At 37.4% G+C, this 20,423-nt stretch overlaps 1 protein-coding gene across 2 annotated transcripts in view; it reads left to right on the forward strand.

The window, feature by feature from the left end:
• Positions 1 to 20,423, forward strand: part of LOC139943944 (uncharacterized) — a 95,353-nt gene that overhangs the window by 42,658 nt on the left and 32,272 nt on the right. For both annotated transcript variants that reach the window (XM_071940850.1, XM_071940849.1), the window contains 3 exons: positions 2,592 to 2,765; positions 18,252 to 18,478; positions 19,893 to 20,059. In XM_071940850.1, coding sequence (XP_071796951.1) covers positions 2,592 to 2,765; positions 18,252 to 18,478; positions 19,893 to 20,059 — 568 coding nt within the window. The remainder of the gene's footprint in view (positions 1 to 2,591; positions 2,766 to 18,251; positions 18,479 to 19,892; positions 20,060 to 20,423) is intronic.

Raw genomic sequence — 20,423 nt, forward strand, 5'->3', positions numbered from 1 at the left:
ATGAGGCACTAAGCTTTGTAGATTCCCTGTATTAGATTGGTAGATGCGCAGGATTGGTAGCATCACCCAAAAGAACCCAGAACACATCCTTAGTTTTGTAACCACTCATGGAAGATTAGCGGTAACCCTGGTGTTTCTGGTTCACATATAGCAAACACCCTTGTTTCCAGGTTTCCTCAGGCTTGTGAGCAAGATCACTTTTGAGGCATCCTTGGTTTCATTGCCAGAAAGAAATAGATAATAATAACATTGAAAAAGCTGAACGTTAAAAATTCCCTTTAAGACAAAAAAAACAGTACAAAAAAACTATATTTAAAAATTTGACTATTTTTTGTTTAAATATGCTAGTTTCTTATATTTCCCCTGTGGAAAGGTAACCAGATTGGATTTCATTTTTGTGCCTTCATGGATTCAGTAGGCTCAAGAAGAGTTGCTATAATTCTCTGGTGAGTTCGTTCTGATTGAAAATCTGGAAATTGAGTCAACCTTTCCTCACTTCAGAAGGAAGTCACACTTGTTATTCATTTGGGAATTTCGAGAATTTGTTTCTGGAAATTGTCATTCTTATTATTTTTTTCAATGTATTTTCAATATGACAATAATGATGTGCTCTTTAAAGCTGGCATCTACCCTGAAAGTCGCTTCAAAAATAAATTCTTCCCTTCTTAGTCGCAACTGTGGATTTATCCACCTTACAAATTTCAATTTTATTAGTAAACACATTTTTATATATTTAACTGCCATCCTGCATTCACCCAGTGAATAAGACCTAGAACGACACTGCAACAGAAAGAGAGCCTTATAAAGAATCGTCTTTGTCAAAATATCGTACTATCTAATCCCTAAATCCTAATTGTATAATCCCGATTATTCTTTTAATCCCTTTTGGGATTAATCTTATGGCAACAAACCTTCCATTGGGAAAAATAAATTGTGTGTATATCCTTTTTCTTTTAGAAGATATAAAGTACTGACTGAAAGAGATCGATGTAAATTTAGGGATTTCCTTGCCATCCGGCGCTATTCAATTCCATCCAAAATTTACGCACAAATTATAATGTTATTATTAAACAAATTTAAATATTAAACTACCATCCGGTCGACACCCCCCCCCCCCCCTCGGCTCCCATCTATTCATAAAAGATGCACCTGGCCATTAAGTAGCAAATATGAAATTAATGACCATCAGATAATAGTAGGTGACCAATAGGTTTTCAGCCAGTAGGCCTATTGCAACCCCAATATAATAGTGTTACAACATGTACAAAGGCTAAACTCCTGGACGTCCTTCCCCACCACTGTGAAGTGACCATACGGTGATGGATCTCTGCACGTGGCCGCAGTCTGAAGATGACGACCCTGGGGCCTGGCCTGTCAGTCTGTCTTAAATGTAGATGATGAAAGATGAGCTGATACATTGATTTGTGAGATTAATTTCAGACAGTGTGTTGCTTGGACCATAGCTTTGGCACGTAAGCTTAATCTTGAGATGATGTGCATTCATATGAAACATGAAGATCCAACGTACAAACTGAAAACTGGAGTGGTGGATAGCTTTCACAAGACTTCTTAAAAACACTTATTTAATAACGAGTCCCTTTTTTTTTCAAGGGAGGGTCGATCACTAAATGCCTTTTAATAAAATCTGACAAATTCCGTGGGTAAGAGAAAGGAATTACAGAGTAGCTATTTTTTGGAGGAGGTCTGCATCTCTTTTAAAAACAACAATGTTCCCTTGTTCTTATTAAAACAAGGATAGCTTCCACACACTGGAACTTGCTATTTTTTTAAAAACTGAAGGACCTTTTTACAATTTCAATCCAACAAAATCCACAGCTGCTTGTTTTGTTTGATTCTATTGAACCAATGACTGCTGCATTGTAGTAAACTGATTATGCACACCACCATAAATCAGAGCCCAACACTTAAGATGTTGAGTTCCCATATGGTGTTGGATTTTGCATGAGTAAGGAAGGGTCCTTGTAAATCACTCAATCATGGAATTAAGGGATGGTGCAACCCTCAAAAATAATTTCAGATATATGTATTTCATGTGTGTACTTTGTTGTATGTTTTATGTAGCATCTTAATATCCAAATTTGCTCAAGTCTGCAGACAAGAATTTTGAGATATGATTTGAATATATGTTTTTTAGGAGTAACGTAAAGTCTGTCTCGAGCCAATATGGCCCATACAGGCTGGTGTTTATATCCGGTTTGCTTGGCATTAAATGACTTAGAATATATTCCCCCTGGATGCATGTCCTTGGCAGATTACTCCCCTTCTCTGGCTGGTACTCATTTGTTCTACTGGGTGGAGAGAAGAAATTATGATAAAGTGCATTGCTTTAAGGACACAAGTACTGACCAGGCCTGGATTGGAACCCACATTCAAATTACAGAACTTGAGTCGGTCCACCCAAGACCACTTGGCCACAACACCCTACCAGTTTTGTTATGAACGGGCGTTCATAAAACAATTTAATGCTATTTCCTTGACTTCACAGTTATTATCAACTCTTTCTTTAGCTAATGAAACAGTCTTCAAGCTGTTGGATTTGAGCTTAATAAACTCTTATTTTTTATTTATAGGGACATCGTCGTCGACAGATGAAGTTATTTTACTGAGAGAGCAGCTTCGGACTCTGAGTCTAGAGATGATGACATTGAAGCATGCCATCAACACCAAAGGATCAAATCTTCATGCCCCACTCCCAACTACAAACTGCAATGGATTCACGCATGTAGTTCCCTCTCCAATGCAAGGTAATAAAATACAATTGTGTAATATGGCTTTATATTCTTCAATAATAACTAGTTTTTATTGTATTGCATTTCACAATAATCGTATCGATGTTTCATCAACAGCAACAAAATTAATGTAGTACAGAACTTTAAGTATGCAAATGACCAAAAGCTCATTGGTCTAAAACTTGTACGTAGATCGTACCATCAGTTCGGAGTTTCAACTGTCAACTTATCTGTTAGATTTACGGCAATGAACTCTCACTAGAGTTGCCAGTTTAAATCCTGAGGAGGAGACCACTTTAATGACGTCACTTTTGCTTTTAAAATACCAAAACTTAATACAAATACGTGTGTTTCACTGTTGCCTCTAGTTCGATTGCCGCATCGCAACCGGACAGCAGTCTACAGTGTGTAAATATTTTCAGTTGGCATCATGTCAATACGAATACATCCACACTGTGCACTTCAAATATGTCTTCAAGTTTTACTAATGGAAAAAAATAGCTTTTAAAAATCCAATAGAGAAACTTTTTCATACATTAACTTGATACAAAGTCAATATTATTAACAGGTAACAAAAACTCACTTCAAACAATGAAGAAAGACTAAACTTTAAAAAAAAATCTAAAAAAATCTCCTTCAACCAGTCCTCAGTGTCTGTTTTTCTAACAGCAAAACACCAACATTGGAGGCAGAAAAATTTAAATGCAAGAAGAATTTCTCTGATTGATTCAATTGATTGTCATATTTTGTTTATCCTGGAATTGATTGAATTTCCCCAGAGACTGTACTTCTGATGGATTGGTGTTTTGTTTTGTCTGTCATGTTTGAGGGTACTGAAAAACCACTAGAAACAGAGGTAGTGTTCCCCATCAGGCGGTAGAAATGCATTCAATTACATTCTTTTACGAGACGGACAAAATTGTCTGATCGACTTGAGCCATGTGATGGGAGTCTTCAAGTAACTCAAGCCAGTATGACATCTAAAATTATGTCGTCGTCGGGGATATTTTTTTGGAGTGGTATTCTTTTCTTTTTACAAGAGAAATATGCACATCATGAAAACAAAAACTGAGATTTACCACTTCACATTTGCATAAGCTTGATGGTCTAAATTCACTGTTTTGTTTTTTTTGTGGGGGGGGGGGGAGATTTACATGTTTTGACCGGAAAGTTTTATTGTTTAGTTGGTTTAAAACCACCCAAATATGGTTGAACCAAATTGATCTTGATATCTGTAACATCATTCAAACGTTTGTGCCCTAATGCAAGCAGTCCCTATTTTTGTAATTACATAATCTGCAGACAAATAATCCTTAAAATAAAAACAATTTTTGCCATCTCTTTAAAATGTCAAAACATGTGAGTGAGTTGTTTTTTACAAGACTACCCCCCAACCTCCTGTCATTTTAAGAATTTTGTTTAAAAGAGTGGTTCCCTCGTTCACCTACACTTCACTCGGACAAGTTCTCTCGCAGACTCAATAATTACATCACAGTCAAATAATCTCTGGTGGAATGAGTTACTCCATGAGTTACTCCATTTCTGTCAGTTAAAAATGTCCTTTTTAAATTTGACACATTTTCAATCGCCAAATGATTCACTTGTAGAAATTCTATACACTTATTGCCCCTTTTCGAGGAGTTTTACATCTGAGCAAATGAAACCAGATCTAGTGAGAAGATGTTTAAGTGTCCGACAACCCTTTCGAGACAGACACTAAACCTATTTTTCAGAGGATGAACTCCCGGATAATTTGCATTGCACTTTTTGCGAGAGAACTTTATTGATTCCAAGTAATTTAGAAAACAAAACAAAACATTCTCGTCTGAGAAAATTATGATTCAAGTTGTAGTTCTGTTATTAAACTTTACAAGACAGGACACAGAAAAATGCATTGCCTTGTTTTAGCCGAAATAAAATTAAGTTTTAAGATATCTTTTTCTGAATGAATTTTTGACATATATGACGCTGTTTCAAAACGAAGAATGCACAGAATATATTGTAATGCTTACAAATTTGTTTGTAAGTGACTGGTTGTTGTGAGATAATCTTGAGATCCCGAAAATTATGCTTTTTAGTTCATAATTTTTTCAACCACTAATGATTATTAAATTGGTTGTGCAAATTTTAAAGGAAAGCTTGTAATTTTCTTAAATCTGTACAAGTAGCTAGGCTTTCTTGAAATTTAAATTAAATCTAAATTTGTTAATCAAAAAGTGACAAAAATCAGGTTGAGAAAGCAACACCAGTTTCATTTTGCAAAGGGTCCAGTTGGTTTTGTTGAAATTTTCTTTAAAATTCTGTTACAGAATTTTTGGTTTGTTCTGTACCTAATAAATTTTAGGCACATATGTAATACCACCCCTTTAATCATGGCCTCATTATTGAAATTTATTTCATTTTTTATTGCCTGGATTTGCCGCCTTCCTGGCAAGAAACTCTAGACATTTATTGCGGTAGTTTGAGGGTAGTTTGAGGAGGGAAAGGAAAGGTATCCGTGTTTATAGTCGGATGAAATAACTCCTTATTGGCAGATTGCATTTCTAGCTCTCTGGTCTTTACGTACATTCTACAATAAGTGTTTCCTATGGAAACAACAGTTGACAAGAGACACAATAAAGTGGAATGTTTTGGGTCTGTGATGTTGGCAGTTTTTCCAACGGTCGTGATTTTTGTTAAGAACCCGAAACCACCCGAGAAGTGTTTCTAAGTCTGGATGGACAGGCGGCTTGTACTTGAAAAAGTGTTGGTTGAATAGAGTTGGTTTTTCCCAAATGTTTCAGGACTGCACAAAAAAATTAAACAATTTTCATCAGAACTATTTAGAAAATTTGACAGTGTTTTTAAAAGAAGAAAAAAAAAAAAAAACCTTCAAAAATTAACAATTGAGTTAATTCAAATAATTTCAGTCCAAAGGCATACATGTTCCTTCTCATATTGACACACTTCTAGGGTGGTCTTTAAATATGTGGTTAAAATTAACTTAAGTCACACATGATATGAATTCCTTTTTTTTATGAAAATAATTATTTGCTTTGATCATTTAACAACATTATCAATCTGGGAATCAAATCATGCAATATGGGATGCACATGTGATTTGTCAAAGGTACTGTTTTGCTGAAATTCGACAACACTCTGTCTGAAAAGAAAACCTGCAAAACAAACAAAACACAGCAATGAGCAAAATTGTTTCATTGTGCATGTTTCTATTTAAATGTATATTCCATTGAATCAATGTCAAATTAATTTCACCATACTTCAAGATCATCTTTTTTCCCTCAATATTTATAATTCCCAGGATAATTGAGTTCCCTGCATAACTTCTTCCTGTTCTTAATTAAAGATTTTTTTTCCTGTGCGCTTAATGCTTGTAGCCCAAGGGTCTAGAAGAGCTTTTGAGGGCCAGCAGCATAGCGAAATTTCTAATAACCGGGAAGGTGTGTGGGTTAGCATTGGGTTTCGGTCATTGACATCAAGTGACAGTTGAGGAAATCACATATTTCCTTTCATTTTTTTAATGTCCTTCTCTCTGTTAGTCGTTTTTTCTTTCTCCAGAGTTTCGTTCTTTGGCTTTTTCTATAAATTTAGTCAATGGCTTTGTTTCCGTGGCTAGAAGTTTGTCACCATATTCAATGTCTTTAGAAAAGCAGTTAATATTCCCATTTGCTTCCGCTTTGTGTTTTGCGTGACTCTAAAAAACAACGCTGCCTGTGTGCACTTCCATCTTGCAGTTTTTATAGATTGTTCTTTTCACAATTTTTATATTGTTTGGGTCTCGGTCATTGTGCTCTGGTCGTTTCTGTGTTTGAGGTTTTTGTTTGATCTTTCACAGCAGGTTTTAGTTCACATGTTAGAGCTGCCTGTCCATTCTCCCTAACTCTGCAGAAACAGTCCTTGAAAATATACCAATCTTTCCATGTTACAAAAAAAGTTCATAAGAAAATCTTCCTGCTTACAAGAGGCAAATGTCGACAGCTCTGGACTCAGGTTTTTGGGGGAGATCAAAACTAATTTTCTCAAAAACCATAGCGTTTCAGCATTAAGATCCAGTGGGGGATGAAGGAGCCCGAAGCATTGCCCCTGCTTAGATTCCTTTTAGTTTTTATAGATTGTTTTTTTTTTTCACAATATTTTATATTGTTTGGGCTGTTGGTCATTGTGCTCTTGTCATTTCTGTTGATGTGGTTTTTGTTTGTTTGTTTGTTTATTTATTTATTTTACTTTGTTTGTATGCAGAGCCACCATCCATTAATATTTTTTTAATTTCCGGTTATATTATAAATATGTGAATTGAATTGAATTGGAACTTGAATCTTGTATATTTGAAGCTTATTTACATACTCTTGTAGATTTCATCCAATAACTTTGCTTGGCAAACTATTTAAACTGTCCCATTTTGGGCACAATTAATTTTAAATAAAGGAAAATCAGTCAATCCCATATTATTGCCCAGAACCATTATGCACAGTTGAATGGTTCAATTACATCATTAGCCCCCCTTTTCTGCATTATAGAGCTGGTGCGCCCTGTGTTCTCTAACCATCATTGGGGAAGCTTTCCAAGGTTTTGTTTTATGATTTATTACCCATCTTGAAATCCAATCCATGCAAGCTTTCAAAAGAGAATAATACAGTACGTCCTCCTTTAAAGGAGATTGATTCTCGCCATTAGCCCTAAACCCCATTGTACCAAAAGCCCTGATTTTGTTTGGCTGTAATCATTGAGAAGCCCCTAAGACATTTCCCTCTGAACACCACAGCTCCCCCCCCCCCCCCCTCCTTCTCGTCCCCTCGCTTCGGGCGTAAAATTTGCACCACCAATTGGAAAGTGCACTTTGAGGATAAAGGGCGGGCATAAATTTGATATGGATCAGGTTAGCTTGTTGGGAGAATTAAAGACCATATCCTGTGGAAATTTAACCAAGGGTGTCTTTGTCCTTAGGAGATGCCATGGTAGAAGGCCAATCAAGATGGAGTTCGGAAACCCAATTAATTAGCCAGGAATTAGGGCCAAATACGGTGCCTTGAAGGCATCTGCGAACTGCTCACCCAAGAGTTTATTTGCATTCTGCTGTGCTCCATGGTATAGCGCATGGTATAGACTTCATCTAAAATTTAGATTCTGGTTCTTGTGTTTGGAATATTTAAAAATGGGAGTAGAAACTGCTTGACCTCTGAGATTGAATAATGCAGCAACGCAATTTAAGCTTTAACAATATAGGTAGTCAACGTTGAAGTATCCACACTTTATGTGAATCAACATTTAAATGAAATAAGAACTGTAAAAGTTTAAGCTCAAAATTAAAATTCTGAAGTAAGCTTTTCCAAGAACTTTGGAGAGGCTCTACATATTTATAGAAACATTAACTTTACCTCAACGTGAGTGCAGCACTCAGCTGTGCAATTAAAGTGGGCTCTTGGCCCAATTTCATAGCTTACCACAAAGAATCAGTGCTTATGGAAGCAGGGAATTTTGCACTTAACGTCAAGCATATTTCACAGGTTAGCAGGTTATTTGCCTGTGTGCGTGTGTACTCCAGGTTAGTATTTTTTTTTGCTTATGAAGCTAGCAAAGAATTTGGCACTTTAGTAAAGAAAATGGATTGCAAGCACAATTTAGTGTTTAAAGCAGAGACATAAAATTGGGCCATGGGACATCATAAAGCCTGCAAGCTTGTTAAAGACACTTACACGTTTGGTAATTGTCAAAGACCATTGTCCCATTATAATCATTATGTAACAAACCTGTGAAAATTTGGGCTCGATTGGTCATCGAAGTTGTGAGAAAATGATGAAAGAAAAAACACCCTTGTTGGACGAATTTGTGTGCTTTCAGATAAAAATAAAAGACTTCTAGCCAGAAGTCTGTTATTATTTATAGTGAGAAATTACCTCAAAAATAGCTCTCCAATGCTTGTTACCAAGTCAGTTTTTAAGTTAATATTTGTTTTGAGTAATTACCAAACGTGTACCTTCCCTTTAAGCACAAACAAATCTCGTTTAAAAACAGAAATTGGCTACCAACCAACTATTGGTGCCACTCACAGTCTCAAGCAAACTCGTGCAAGGTCTTTCCTTCATGGGAGGGTGGCATCAAACGACAAACCCAAACTCATTAGCTAATCATCGAGGGAAATTTCACACTGCTGCTCACAAATACAAACACAATCAACACCATATAATTTGCATTGTTCGAGACTGAGTTCTCATTAGCGTTAATTGCTAAGCAGAGAAACCTTATTAAGTCCTGTTTTTCTGCAGTGAAATTGTACCAAGGCAAGTGGATATTTTATGTTGTGAGATATTCAGCAACTTTAAGCCCGGTTCATACTTCCTGTGAATGCTTCGTGCGATGCGAATTTCATTGCGTCACAAAGGGAAATGGAGCGCGTACCGATTGTTGCGTCACCAAAATTCGCTTCGCATTCGCAGGAAGTATGAACCGGGCTTTAGTCTAATTTTCTATTCTGTTTTGCCCTTTGAAGAATCAGCAAAACTGTGATTATCATGAAATAATAGAGTTACACCTTGTGTACATATAACCTTGTATGTAGGTCAGCCCGTGTACTCAAAAAAAAAATCATACTTTTTCCAAGGAACAAATATCAGGTCGGAAGTGCATCTATATTACATATATTTTTTATATTTGTTTGCTGTAAATTTCATGATACAATCGGAGACACTTTTCCCTGGAGTCCGTATGGCTCCCACTGTATTATTAACTGTAATAGATTTTCAGTCTATGCTGTATTAAATTTGGCTCCGGGTCCTGCGACTTCTTTCAATGTCCAAAGCTGTCTATAAAATTATGGAGGTAGAAATAGATGTACAACTTCGATGGCTTCGGGTCATGTGGTTTATTTTGTCATTATGGCACAACAGAAGGTTTAATTCGGTGTGAATTTACTCTAGGTCTTGTGTCATTCTCCAGTGCCGGACCATTTTCTTGACAAAGCTCTATTTTTTTTTGAAGGTCAATTTATAGGCTAAATTAGATTTTTCACGCAAATTATATCATTTTGCTTGCATAAATGTTTTGACGGCACCAGATTTTAGATACCAACTAGAGTCAATTGTGAAGTCAATTTTGAAAATGCCCTCTTTTTGGGAGCTTAAATGTCTTTTTGTTGTGTTTTTTAACCCAACAAACTCTTTTGTAAGAGAAGAAAAAGAAAAGTACATTGTACTTTTTTCTTCTGGGTTCAGTTGGCAGTTGTGCTTTTCACCGAGTCAAGGTTTTTTCATTGGAAAAGCAGTGAAAGTGAGTATTGAACTTGTACATTTGATGCAATTGAAGCGTAAATTGCAGCAGATAGACTGACATCCCAAAGTGCATTTTGCTAATGACATTGCTCAATGCTCGTCTGCCTGTATTAACAAATCGCAAAAATAGCTGCAAATTCAGTCTTTTTTAGAACGTTTTTCTTTGAATGATGCAGTTGAACAGATATTTATCAAATTCAAGGGGGGGGGGGTATTTGTTGATGCATCATGTTATGCAGGAATTCCCAGCGAAACGTGCCAATGTTTTGTGCAAGCTTTGAAAGTAAATTGCTTTGCTGTCAAGGGAGTTGATCTACTCATCGTGAAAGGACTTCTCCTGTACGTAATTATTGCACGCTGCTTGATTTCAAGAAATCCTCCATAAAATGTAAAAAGTACGTATGAACCGACACTTAATCCATACAAAAAACATATACTTTGTCAGTAAATAAATTTAACAACTACTTTGTCAGTAAATAAATTTACTGGTACATGTACATGTAGGCCTATGTATTAATAATAACAAATAAAAATATTTTGTTTAATATTGACTGAGGCAGAAATCTTAACCCCCCCCCCCAAATACAAATAAAAATGCCCCCCTTTTTATTTACAAAACAAAATCATAATATTAGATTTATAATGAATAAATCAGTAAACATATGACAGATCCAATAAATGTGTACATGAAACATCTGCAGGTAAATAGGGGAAAACATACAGCAAAAAACTATGGTAAAAAGAAAAACAGGATGAATGCTTAATGGAGGCAATGCCCCCCCCCCCCCCCACCCTTCCAAATGCCCGTAGTCATGGGCCCTGGTGCCCTTTGATTTACCTCAATAGAATTGTAGCCTACTCACAGAAAACTGCCTTGCCTGTCTAACAACATAAAAGATCAGGTCAGTTAAACTGTTAGAAAATGACAGATTATTTCATATATTTAGGCCAATTTTCATATTGCTGGGTATGAGGAGTGGGGGGGGGGGGGCACTCTGATGCTTTAAATATTGATATTTTTATACTGGTGGTTGCACTTCATATGTGTGCTTTCATATAAAACTAATATCTAAACACTTCACTTAAAATGTGATGTGCATACAGGCACATGTACCTGGGCATTGATAATGTGAGGTCAATGACCTCAAAAGTCTGATACCTGCAGTTACAGATTCACAAATATAGGGAGCTAGAAACCAGAATAGATTACAAATCAGGGCCCAATTTCATAGAGCTGCTAAGCACAAACATTTCCTTAGCATGAGATTTGTGCTTTGATAAAAACAGGATTACCAACCAAATTTCCACGTAATTTTCAGGATAAGCAAACAACAGCTGAATACCTGTAACAAGCAATATGCAATAAGTGGAAATTTGGTTGGTAATCCTGTTTTTATCAAGGAAGAAATGTCATGCTGAGCAAATTTTTGTGCTAAGCAGCTCTATGAAATGGGGCCCAGGTCAGGAGCATGAGCGCCCGGGCCACCGCGTTCGGTTAACTTCTGCCTGTAGCCTACGTACGCCCTACCGTCCCTACTAAAAGAATGCCACATGTACATGTACTTGGATTTCTACATGATATTTAGGTTGATTAAGTATTTGTTTTCCGTTTATTTTCTTCACTCAACGTCTTCTGGAAAACGTTTTCTGACTCTGTTTTAAACTGGTAACCAGTGCACTTCAGTATAACCAGGTCTGGAATTACATTTACAATTTACCCACTCAGTTTCTGTTGTGGTTTACTATTTGAGCCTTATTTTTCAGCGGCATATGCTAGTAACCCCTCAGTTTTATTTTTGGACAAAATACCAATACTTTAAAAGAAAAATATGTTTTTCGCTAATTTTGACTGCAGCCCAATAAAAATATAGGAATTCTTGAAAACAACTACAGGTGGTAGTTGATTGGATACCCACCGTGGTCTGGAAAACCCTCAAAGGTATTTTGATATCCGTCTGGAATATGTTCCGGGCTCACAAACAAAACAAAGTCAAGACTCGGGTTTGTGCTTTGGTTGATGTACTTTTGGCAAAAGTTCATTGGGTTTGTTTTTTGTGTGCCCTTTTTCGGTGCATACACAGCATGAGCTCATTTGGATGTGATTTGTTGTTTTTGTCCCCAGTGCTTCAGGCGGTAATGTGTGGATACTGACTTTTGGTCAATGTCAGGAGGCATAGAGTTTATGTTACCATGGTATCTGTAAGCCTTAAATCTAGTGTTTGTGGTGACTTTTCGGTTGTATCTTTCTCTACCTTTGAAAAGACATGTATACTTTCAGAATTCGTTGATTTTTCAAAATATTTTGATTATTTATTTTTTATATTTTCCTTTCTTCATTTGGGGGCAGGAGGGGGGGGGGGAAGCGTTCTGACTGAGGGGCTCCACCTACCCCTTCTCTTTGGCTGAACGACTGCTCATAAAGAATATAATTCTCAAGGCGCTTATTAGAGCCAAAAGAGAAGAGAGAATTAGACAATGAACAAATTTCAGTTTTCGATGTGGGAGGAAAAACCCAGAGACTTAATTCCAAGAAAAAACCCACCCAGTCAAGTAGGGGTTGAAAACCCAATACACATAGTGCACCCAGTTGGGATTCGAACCCAGGGTCCCAGAGGTGGAAGGGGAAGCAAGACACCAACTACACCAACCTGACCAATCTGTGCAAGGGTAAAATTAATAATATAATATTCATCGATGTTGCGAGAAAATTATGAAAGAAAAAACACCCTTGTAGGACGAATTTGTGTGCTTTCAGATAAGAATTAAAAGACTTCTAGCTAGAAGTCTTTTATTATTTTAGTGAGAAATTACCTCTTTCTCAAAAACCACAATACTACAGAGGGAGTTGATTCCCAAAATGTTTTATACTATCAACAGCTATCCAATGCTCGTTACTGAGTCAGTTTTTAAGTTAATATTTGTTTTCAGTAATTACCAACTGTGTACCTTCCCTTTAAAGTACAATACACCTGCACAGAATAAAAAGTCAATGGCATTAAATTTAAACTTTGTGCAACTTTACTTCTGATTCCTGAAGCTGCACATTGTTTTTCTTCACTACCTTTTTGTTATTTTGTCTCTTATACTGCAATTTATTAAGCACCATCAACAATTTTCCGCTCATTCAGAACAAGAAGTATCGCCCAACTCCAAAAGAATTCACATCGCATGAGCCATTCGGGGACAACTATTTACAGTGGTCTGAACACAATACAAACCAGAGGGTCGCCTATTGAAGGGTTCTTTGCAATTTGCTTCGTAAATTAAGATTTGATGGGGTTTGCCATTTTGACCCCGCTAATCCCTGCCTGAAGGTGGGGCTTTGGCGGGCGCGCAATTTGGATACACTAAATTGCAATTGCACCTTTCTTCTCCAAACAATCTCCCCCTTGCGTCAGGAACTTGAATATCCTTGATTTCGCCGCCGCCGACAGAAATTCTGTCTTTTGTCACACCGGGGCCCTTTTTTCAGTTCATTTGTCGTTTTTCAATCTTTTCTATCAACACTTGGAAATTAACCAGGGGGATGTTTCTACTTCCGTGCCGCTTTTCAGACAAATTTGTAACTTTTATTTTGATAAATCTAGCCTTCCTCAGGGCCTAGGCAGGTGTCAATGCTATTTGTAGACTTTTTTCTTAATTCCCCTTCTATTCATTCAAATGAAGCTGTAAACTTAGAAGTTACTGTAAGTTCATCCATGTATTTGTAAGAATTCAGATATTCATGATACCAGAAAATTTGGTACCATAGATGAGAATATGTTTCAATTTTAGTCACAGTGTGTTTCAACTGCAGTATTTCTGGCACTCGGACATCAGCCAGCTGTACTGAAATAGCAAAAAGATCTTTTGCTTTTGTCTTGAAAGCTTAAATATATAAAAATGATGCTTCCAAATCCAAATTTGGTTCGTTTTATTTTGTTTCTGTTTACATGTATTTGCAAAGTTGGCCCTGTACTCAAGGTAATACCTTAAATAGATTTTAAACAAAACAGTATTTTTCAAAGACCCCATAGCTTAAGTATTCTTGCACGCTCAAAGTACATGGACCTTTCACAGTATAGTGATACTGAACCTGTAACCCCTTAACCGGAAAGGTGAATAACTTGAAACTATTGCAATTTTATTTTTTACCTTTACACTTTTCATAACAAATATCCAGTCATGCCACACGTCATGAACTTTTTTTCTTTTTTTTTCAAACAATATTATGTGGACAAACCAAGCCTCAAGTTCCCCAAATTAATTGCCACCCCCCATCCAATGGTAATAAAAAGTAGGAGAGGCCTTCAGCTGGAAAATGCACGCCCAAGTGCACCCCTTATGCAAAGAACTCCCCTAGCTTTTAGAAACTCCTCTGAGCCTGACGACACAAAAGACAATGCAGGCAGGCGCTGCAAAGATTTGATGCGCAACTTTGCGCCCATTGTGACCAGGCGAAGGTGACCTTCTCCTGAAGTGTCTGCAAGCTGTGATGAACTCACACTGCCCCTAATCCTGTAGAACCTTGCCGATGGCGTGAAAACATAACATTGCTTCCAGTCCGAGCAGTATGAAGGTTGTTCAAATTGGAGGTTGGGCTCTTAGCTGAAATAGAGTGACACTTACTTCACTTGCCTTTCGTATCCATGGACTGTGGTTCAAATCGCACCTTTAGCAATCTGTAGGCTACCAGCGAGACTGAGTTGTCGTAAATTGTAACAGGCCTGATACGTCACGGAGGCAAGGGAGGCATTAGCCTCCATTTGCCCCCTTGGTGCCCTTGAAATGCTCCAGTAGAAATTTACAAATTTCTCAAAGGGTGCCCTTCACCAAGGAGAAAATGCCTTGGTGCCCCTGCCCTTTCAAAAAGAATACAGGCCCGGTGTACTAAGATGTGTTTGGTTCCTTACTATGTGACCATGGGTTCAATTCAACTTCCTCCTCTTTGCGTAGACCTGTTTGTATTAAATCTTAAGTCTTAACTTTTTTCTTCTTCTGAGTTGTGGATAAGCTTTGTATGTAGGTTGTTCTTCTTTTTCCATGGTTAAAGGGGCACCTTGCCTTCGAATCGGTGCTTTGTTTAAAATAATACAGAAATGTCAATTTGAAAAAAATCAGCGTGTTGGTCAACACCCCCCCCCCCCCTTCCGCAGTTTAAAAACCCTTGGGTGAATCCTGCTTATAATTTGAATTCTTATTCAAATTCCAATCATAAATTTTGAATTACCCTAGGTGTTTTTTTGCTTGACTTGGCCAGAGTTGAATTGTCCGGCCATTAAATGTATTTTGCATTTACAACATAGGTCTCTTTGATTGGTAAGCAGTTTGCAACAGCTAATTCTATTTTCTCAAACTTCAAAGAATAGAAACTGAACAAAATACCGATAAATTGCGAACAATCTTCATGTTTTTGATATCAAACAAAACACGCTAGGAATTGCCTTTGCATACCGGTGCACAAATAAATCTGTGCAATAGTTACACTACACCATTGTCCCTCGCTGTCGGTATGATTGACCATCGGGGTCGTTGAACTCCCTCTGTTTGCGCATCAACCAGCTCCTCCGGTACACCCAGATTAAATTTTCATCTTTCAACACCCACCGGCTAAAAACTGCAAGCAGTTGAGTCAACACTGGAATTTTCTTTTTGTAAACCCTTCTGTACATCTATGCCATAGATATGTGCAGAACTTGTAAATGATATTTTTGCGAGCCTTATGTATGAGAAAGGGACGTTGAGTTGATAATTTTCTCTCTTAGCAAATTGGAGGTTGATAAAAGTGAGTTTGGAATGGCTTCGCAATGGAATGGCAGGGGTCGAAATTTAGTGTATTTTCAGGGCAGTCAGCAGGGTTTAAGTAACCCAGAATATTTAGTAGCCCTGATAAGATTTTGTTAGCCCCCGGAAATTATTACATGTACATCTTGAGTCACAACACAAGTTGGTCACCAAATGTATTTCATTTGACATTACCATCAGCACAGTTCATTATTTGTGATGTTGACTTATGCATTATTTTTCCACAAGCCTGCCCGGGCTATCAAACTAAACAAAATGAGTATAGCCCTGCTGTAAATCTGGTGGCCAAGACCATAACTAGCATCTATATATTATCCTGATTCCAATTTCATTGCGCTACTTAATGGTGAGCAAGCTTTTGTGCTAAGTGTAGCAGAAAATGTTGCTTAAACAGCTAACTGAGCGGAATGTTTTCAACAGAAATGGTATTTTTACTTGTTTATAATGCACTTGTTCACCATTTTAATGTAATTTTGATATGTGTACACTTCTGAACTTTTCGTAATTATCGATTAAAAAAATCAGGCCCCTACCTAAAGGTTTTTTGAAAAACTGAAAACACTTCTGCCGTTGAGAGCGGGTGTCAAAGGACAATGCCGCTGACGTCATTTGTGGGAGTTTGCTTTGTTATACATCCACGCTGCAACAAAGCGGCTTTATCTACTTATGCAGTTTTGAGAGTGATTACGTAACGGGGCTTTTCGCAAATCTCGCAGAAAAGCTCTGGACAAGGGCATGCAAAATGATTGTTTTTTTACACAATTGAAACCTATTTATAATCATATGACTCGATTTCCTTATTCATCGAAAACATGTTAAGTGGAATTCAGCAAAGTTCACGACTTGACATTTTCGTTCAAGCAGGTCTTTAAATATTTCTTTTTGCTAAGCTATTGTTTTGGAAACCATTCATTCAGAACAATTCTTCAGTTCTTTAAATAAATGTTGCTTTGAATTGAGTTGAATTTAAAGCCATTGGACCCTTTCGGTAAACAGTATTGTCCAAGGCCCACACTTTGTGTATCACAACTTCTATATCAAATAACAAACCTGTGAAAATTTAGGCTCAATCGGTCATCGGAGTCGGGAGAAAAACGGGAAAACCCACTCTTGTATCCGCGCGTTTCGCCGTATCATGACATGACTGTGTTTAAAATAAATCCGTACATCTCGCTATTAACGAGAATTGATATTGTTTGACTGTTTTCTCAAAAAGTAAAGCATTTTATGGAATAATATTTCAAGAGAAGTCTTTCACCACTACCTTCTGTAAACCCTGTAAGTTATTTGTAAATCTGTGAACTTTTTTTTCTTCTTTCTGTACCGAAAGGGAAAAGTGTTGACTTATAAAAGAACATTTCTTTTTAGAAAAATTAATACTTTGAGGATCACTCTTGATCATAAAACACCACTTATCATTTGCTTCTAAATATGAAAAAGCAATTTCCTGAAAACCCATACAAGTTGCACTAATGATCTTATAGTTGTGAGCATGACAGAATATAAACCGCCAGACACTAGGGGAGAAGATTAGTGGTGAAAGGTTGTTTTTAAGGTGTTTTTTTTTAGGTGACTTCATTTTGTGTTTTGACAAAGTTCACCGATCACCAAATCCTGTTTATTTTCTCTCTAAAACGAATTGAAGTTGTCAAGGTTTTATTCAGGCCATCGGTTAAGCCACCGGTAAGCCCGAGTCAAGGTGACTAAGATTTATCGTGGATTTAACGGCACCTTGGAAATCTGAAGATGGTTTTAATTGAAATCATTGCCTGAAGCGATCATTCTCAAAGATAAAAGATCTGTCAGTGATAATAAATGCTCCTTCTTTTGAGGGTTGGTTTACAAAAGGATCAGAAGTCTTGTGGTTTCTGTTAATGGAATTCCGTATAGTCAACAGGATGCATACTTGAACTCTGAAGGGTTTTGTCATCCACGGGGTTGTTTTGATTTTTATGCCACTATTGATTCATTTCAATGGCTGTAATTAAGTTTACAACAACGAGCTGAATAATTATAATTTGTAAATCAATGGAAAAGGGACAGATGAGTGTAAAATTGAATTATTTGTTGCAATGTATTGATATGGCTTCTTCAGAGGGTTTTGATTTGACAACCAGGAATGATTGACGATTTTGTTCTATTAGGAGCAATAAACTTTGTCCTTTGGATAATCTCAAACTTTTGCTCAGTTGATGTTTTTTAATAATTTACTCCCCAAAAAACAGGGCTCATTCTAAACACTTTGTTGCCAAAACGCCTAACTAGATTATTTATTCCTCATCAAATATGACATTTCAGACAGAAATATTTCAACCAAGGGATGTTTCTACTATCATAATCATTAGATCGTAAGTTTTATTTAAATCTATGATCTTCACAATTTTATTTGTTACCAGTTCTGTATCGTTTCTTTAAATTTAGTTTTCATACAGTACTTCTTTCTGTCCCTTTAGATCCCAGCTACTTTGACGCTTACAGGGACCAGCGCTACTCCTCCTCAAACCACAGTCCGAGTTGTTACAGTGGCTGCTCCTGCTCCCCACCCTCCTCCGGAAAGGGGGTACCCTTGACCTTCGACCCTTACACTGACCTTCAGGATCTCATTCAGATGTCGGGACCGTTGACGGAGGAGGCAGTGCTGCGGGTACTGAGACATCGATGGCATGGCGGAGAATGTCATGTAAGTTGAACTTCAAAGATCCTTCTGCTTTTCTCCAGAAGATGATCAGAGCATACTGATCGAAACGCCGAGTTAAAACCAACGGTTCTTTTCAGAACCACCCCAAACTCATTAGGAGATTATCATTACATGGTTTAACCACAACCCTTTACTATACCTGAAAGATTCCATCAAAGATATAGATTTAAAAGAACACATGTGTCAAGACCGGGACTCAAATCCACACTCTGCTGATCACAAACACTAGAGCTTGAGTCCAGTGTGTCGTAGACATAGGCCCTTTTCGAAACCATGGCTTCGGCTTTGATTTCGGTTTCAGGCAGTCTGAAGCCCTGAGCACGTGTACGCAAAGCACGCTCAAAATGTCAAAACAGTTGTGAAACCAATCTAGCCTGAGCTGAATCTTGAGCCGAAGTCGCGGTTTCGAAAAGGGCCATAGATTCCATATGTGCGAAACTTACACAGTTTGAAGGTAAATTGTGTATGTTCCACTGCATGTCAATAGCCGAGCAGTCAATAAAGCACTGAACTCAAGCTCTGGTGTTTCTGACCAGCAGAGTGTGGTTTCAAGTCCCAGTCTGGACACTTGTGTCCTTTAAGCAAAACACTTGACCATTATTGCCTCATCGTTATTGCTTTGTCCTTTGGATGGGATGTAGAGCTGAAGGTCCCGTGTGCTGTGTAATGCACGTACAAGGACCAGTTGTACACTTGTCGTTGCAGACGCAGGACACATTGGTAATTACTAAAAATAGTTATTAGCATAAAAATTTACTCAGTAATGAGCAATGAGAGCTGTTTCATGTAGTATAAAACATTGTGAGAATTGGCTCCCTCTGAAGTAATGTATTTTTTTTAGAAAGAGTTAAATTCTCCCTGAAATACTAATATAATTCTTTTAAAGGCAGTGGACGCTATTGGTAATAACTCAAACAATTGTTTGCATAAAAACTTACTTGGTAACAAGCAATAGAGAGCTGTTGATAAAATAAAACATTGTGAGAAACGGCTCCCTCTGAAGTGACGCAGTTTTTGAGAAAGAAGTCATTTTCCACGAATTTGATTTCGAGACCTCAGAATTAGATTTTGAGGTATCTCGAATTCAAGCATCTGAAAGCACACAACTTTGTGTGACAAGGGTATTTTTTCTTTCATTATTATCTCGCAACTTCAATGACCAATTGAGCTTCAATTTTCACAGGTTTGTTATTTTATGCATATGTTGAGATACACCAAGTGAGCTGACTGGTATTTGACAATTACCAATAGTGTCCAGTGTCTTTAACTAGCAGTTTTTTATTTGATATTCTTACTTCATTCTTGTCCCATGCTTTGTTTCCAAAACAAAACCTTAAGCCCTCCACTAAAGCTTGCTGATTGATTTATTATTCATGTTTATATTCATACACTTCAGACGAGAGTTGGTCCAGTGCTCATCAGCATCAACCCGTACAGAGGAGTTCCACTTGAGCAAGCCCTTCAGCACAACCGTACTAACCAATCGGAGCAACTCCATCGGTTAGCGGCTCATGTCTTGAAGGAGCTTATAGATACGGGAGCCTCACAAACGATAATTCTTGGGTGAGTAAAGAGAGCATTGTCATCTTGAAGATCAGCGATAGGTGGGAGGCTGGTCTTAAATTTTTTGTTATAAGCTTTGTTTGTAAAAGACATAAACCTAGTTCATACTTTATGCAAGTTGCAAAAAAGAGGAAATTTTTCTCTTTTGGGAAGCAACAAATGGTGGTCAATGGCAGGAAGTATGAACTCAATTTCTTAGAGCTGCTTAAGCTCAAACAATAGCTCAGGACAACAAAATACTGCTTACAAGGTTATGGTTACCAGCCAAAATATGATGTCACTTGTACCATTAGTGACTGGCATTCTGCTCACCGTTCTGCTAAGCAGAAAACTTTTAAGAAATGTTTTCTGCTTGTACAGCTCT

This window comes from Asterias amurensis, chromosome 11, assembly GCF_032118995.1.
Source record: "Asterias amurensis chromosome 11, ASM3211899v1".
Classification (NCBI taxonomy): Eukaryota; Metazoa; Echinodermata; class Asteroidea; order Forcipulatida; family Asteriidae; genus Asterias; species Asterias amurensis.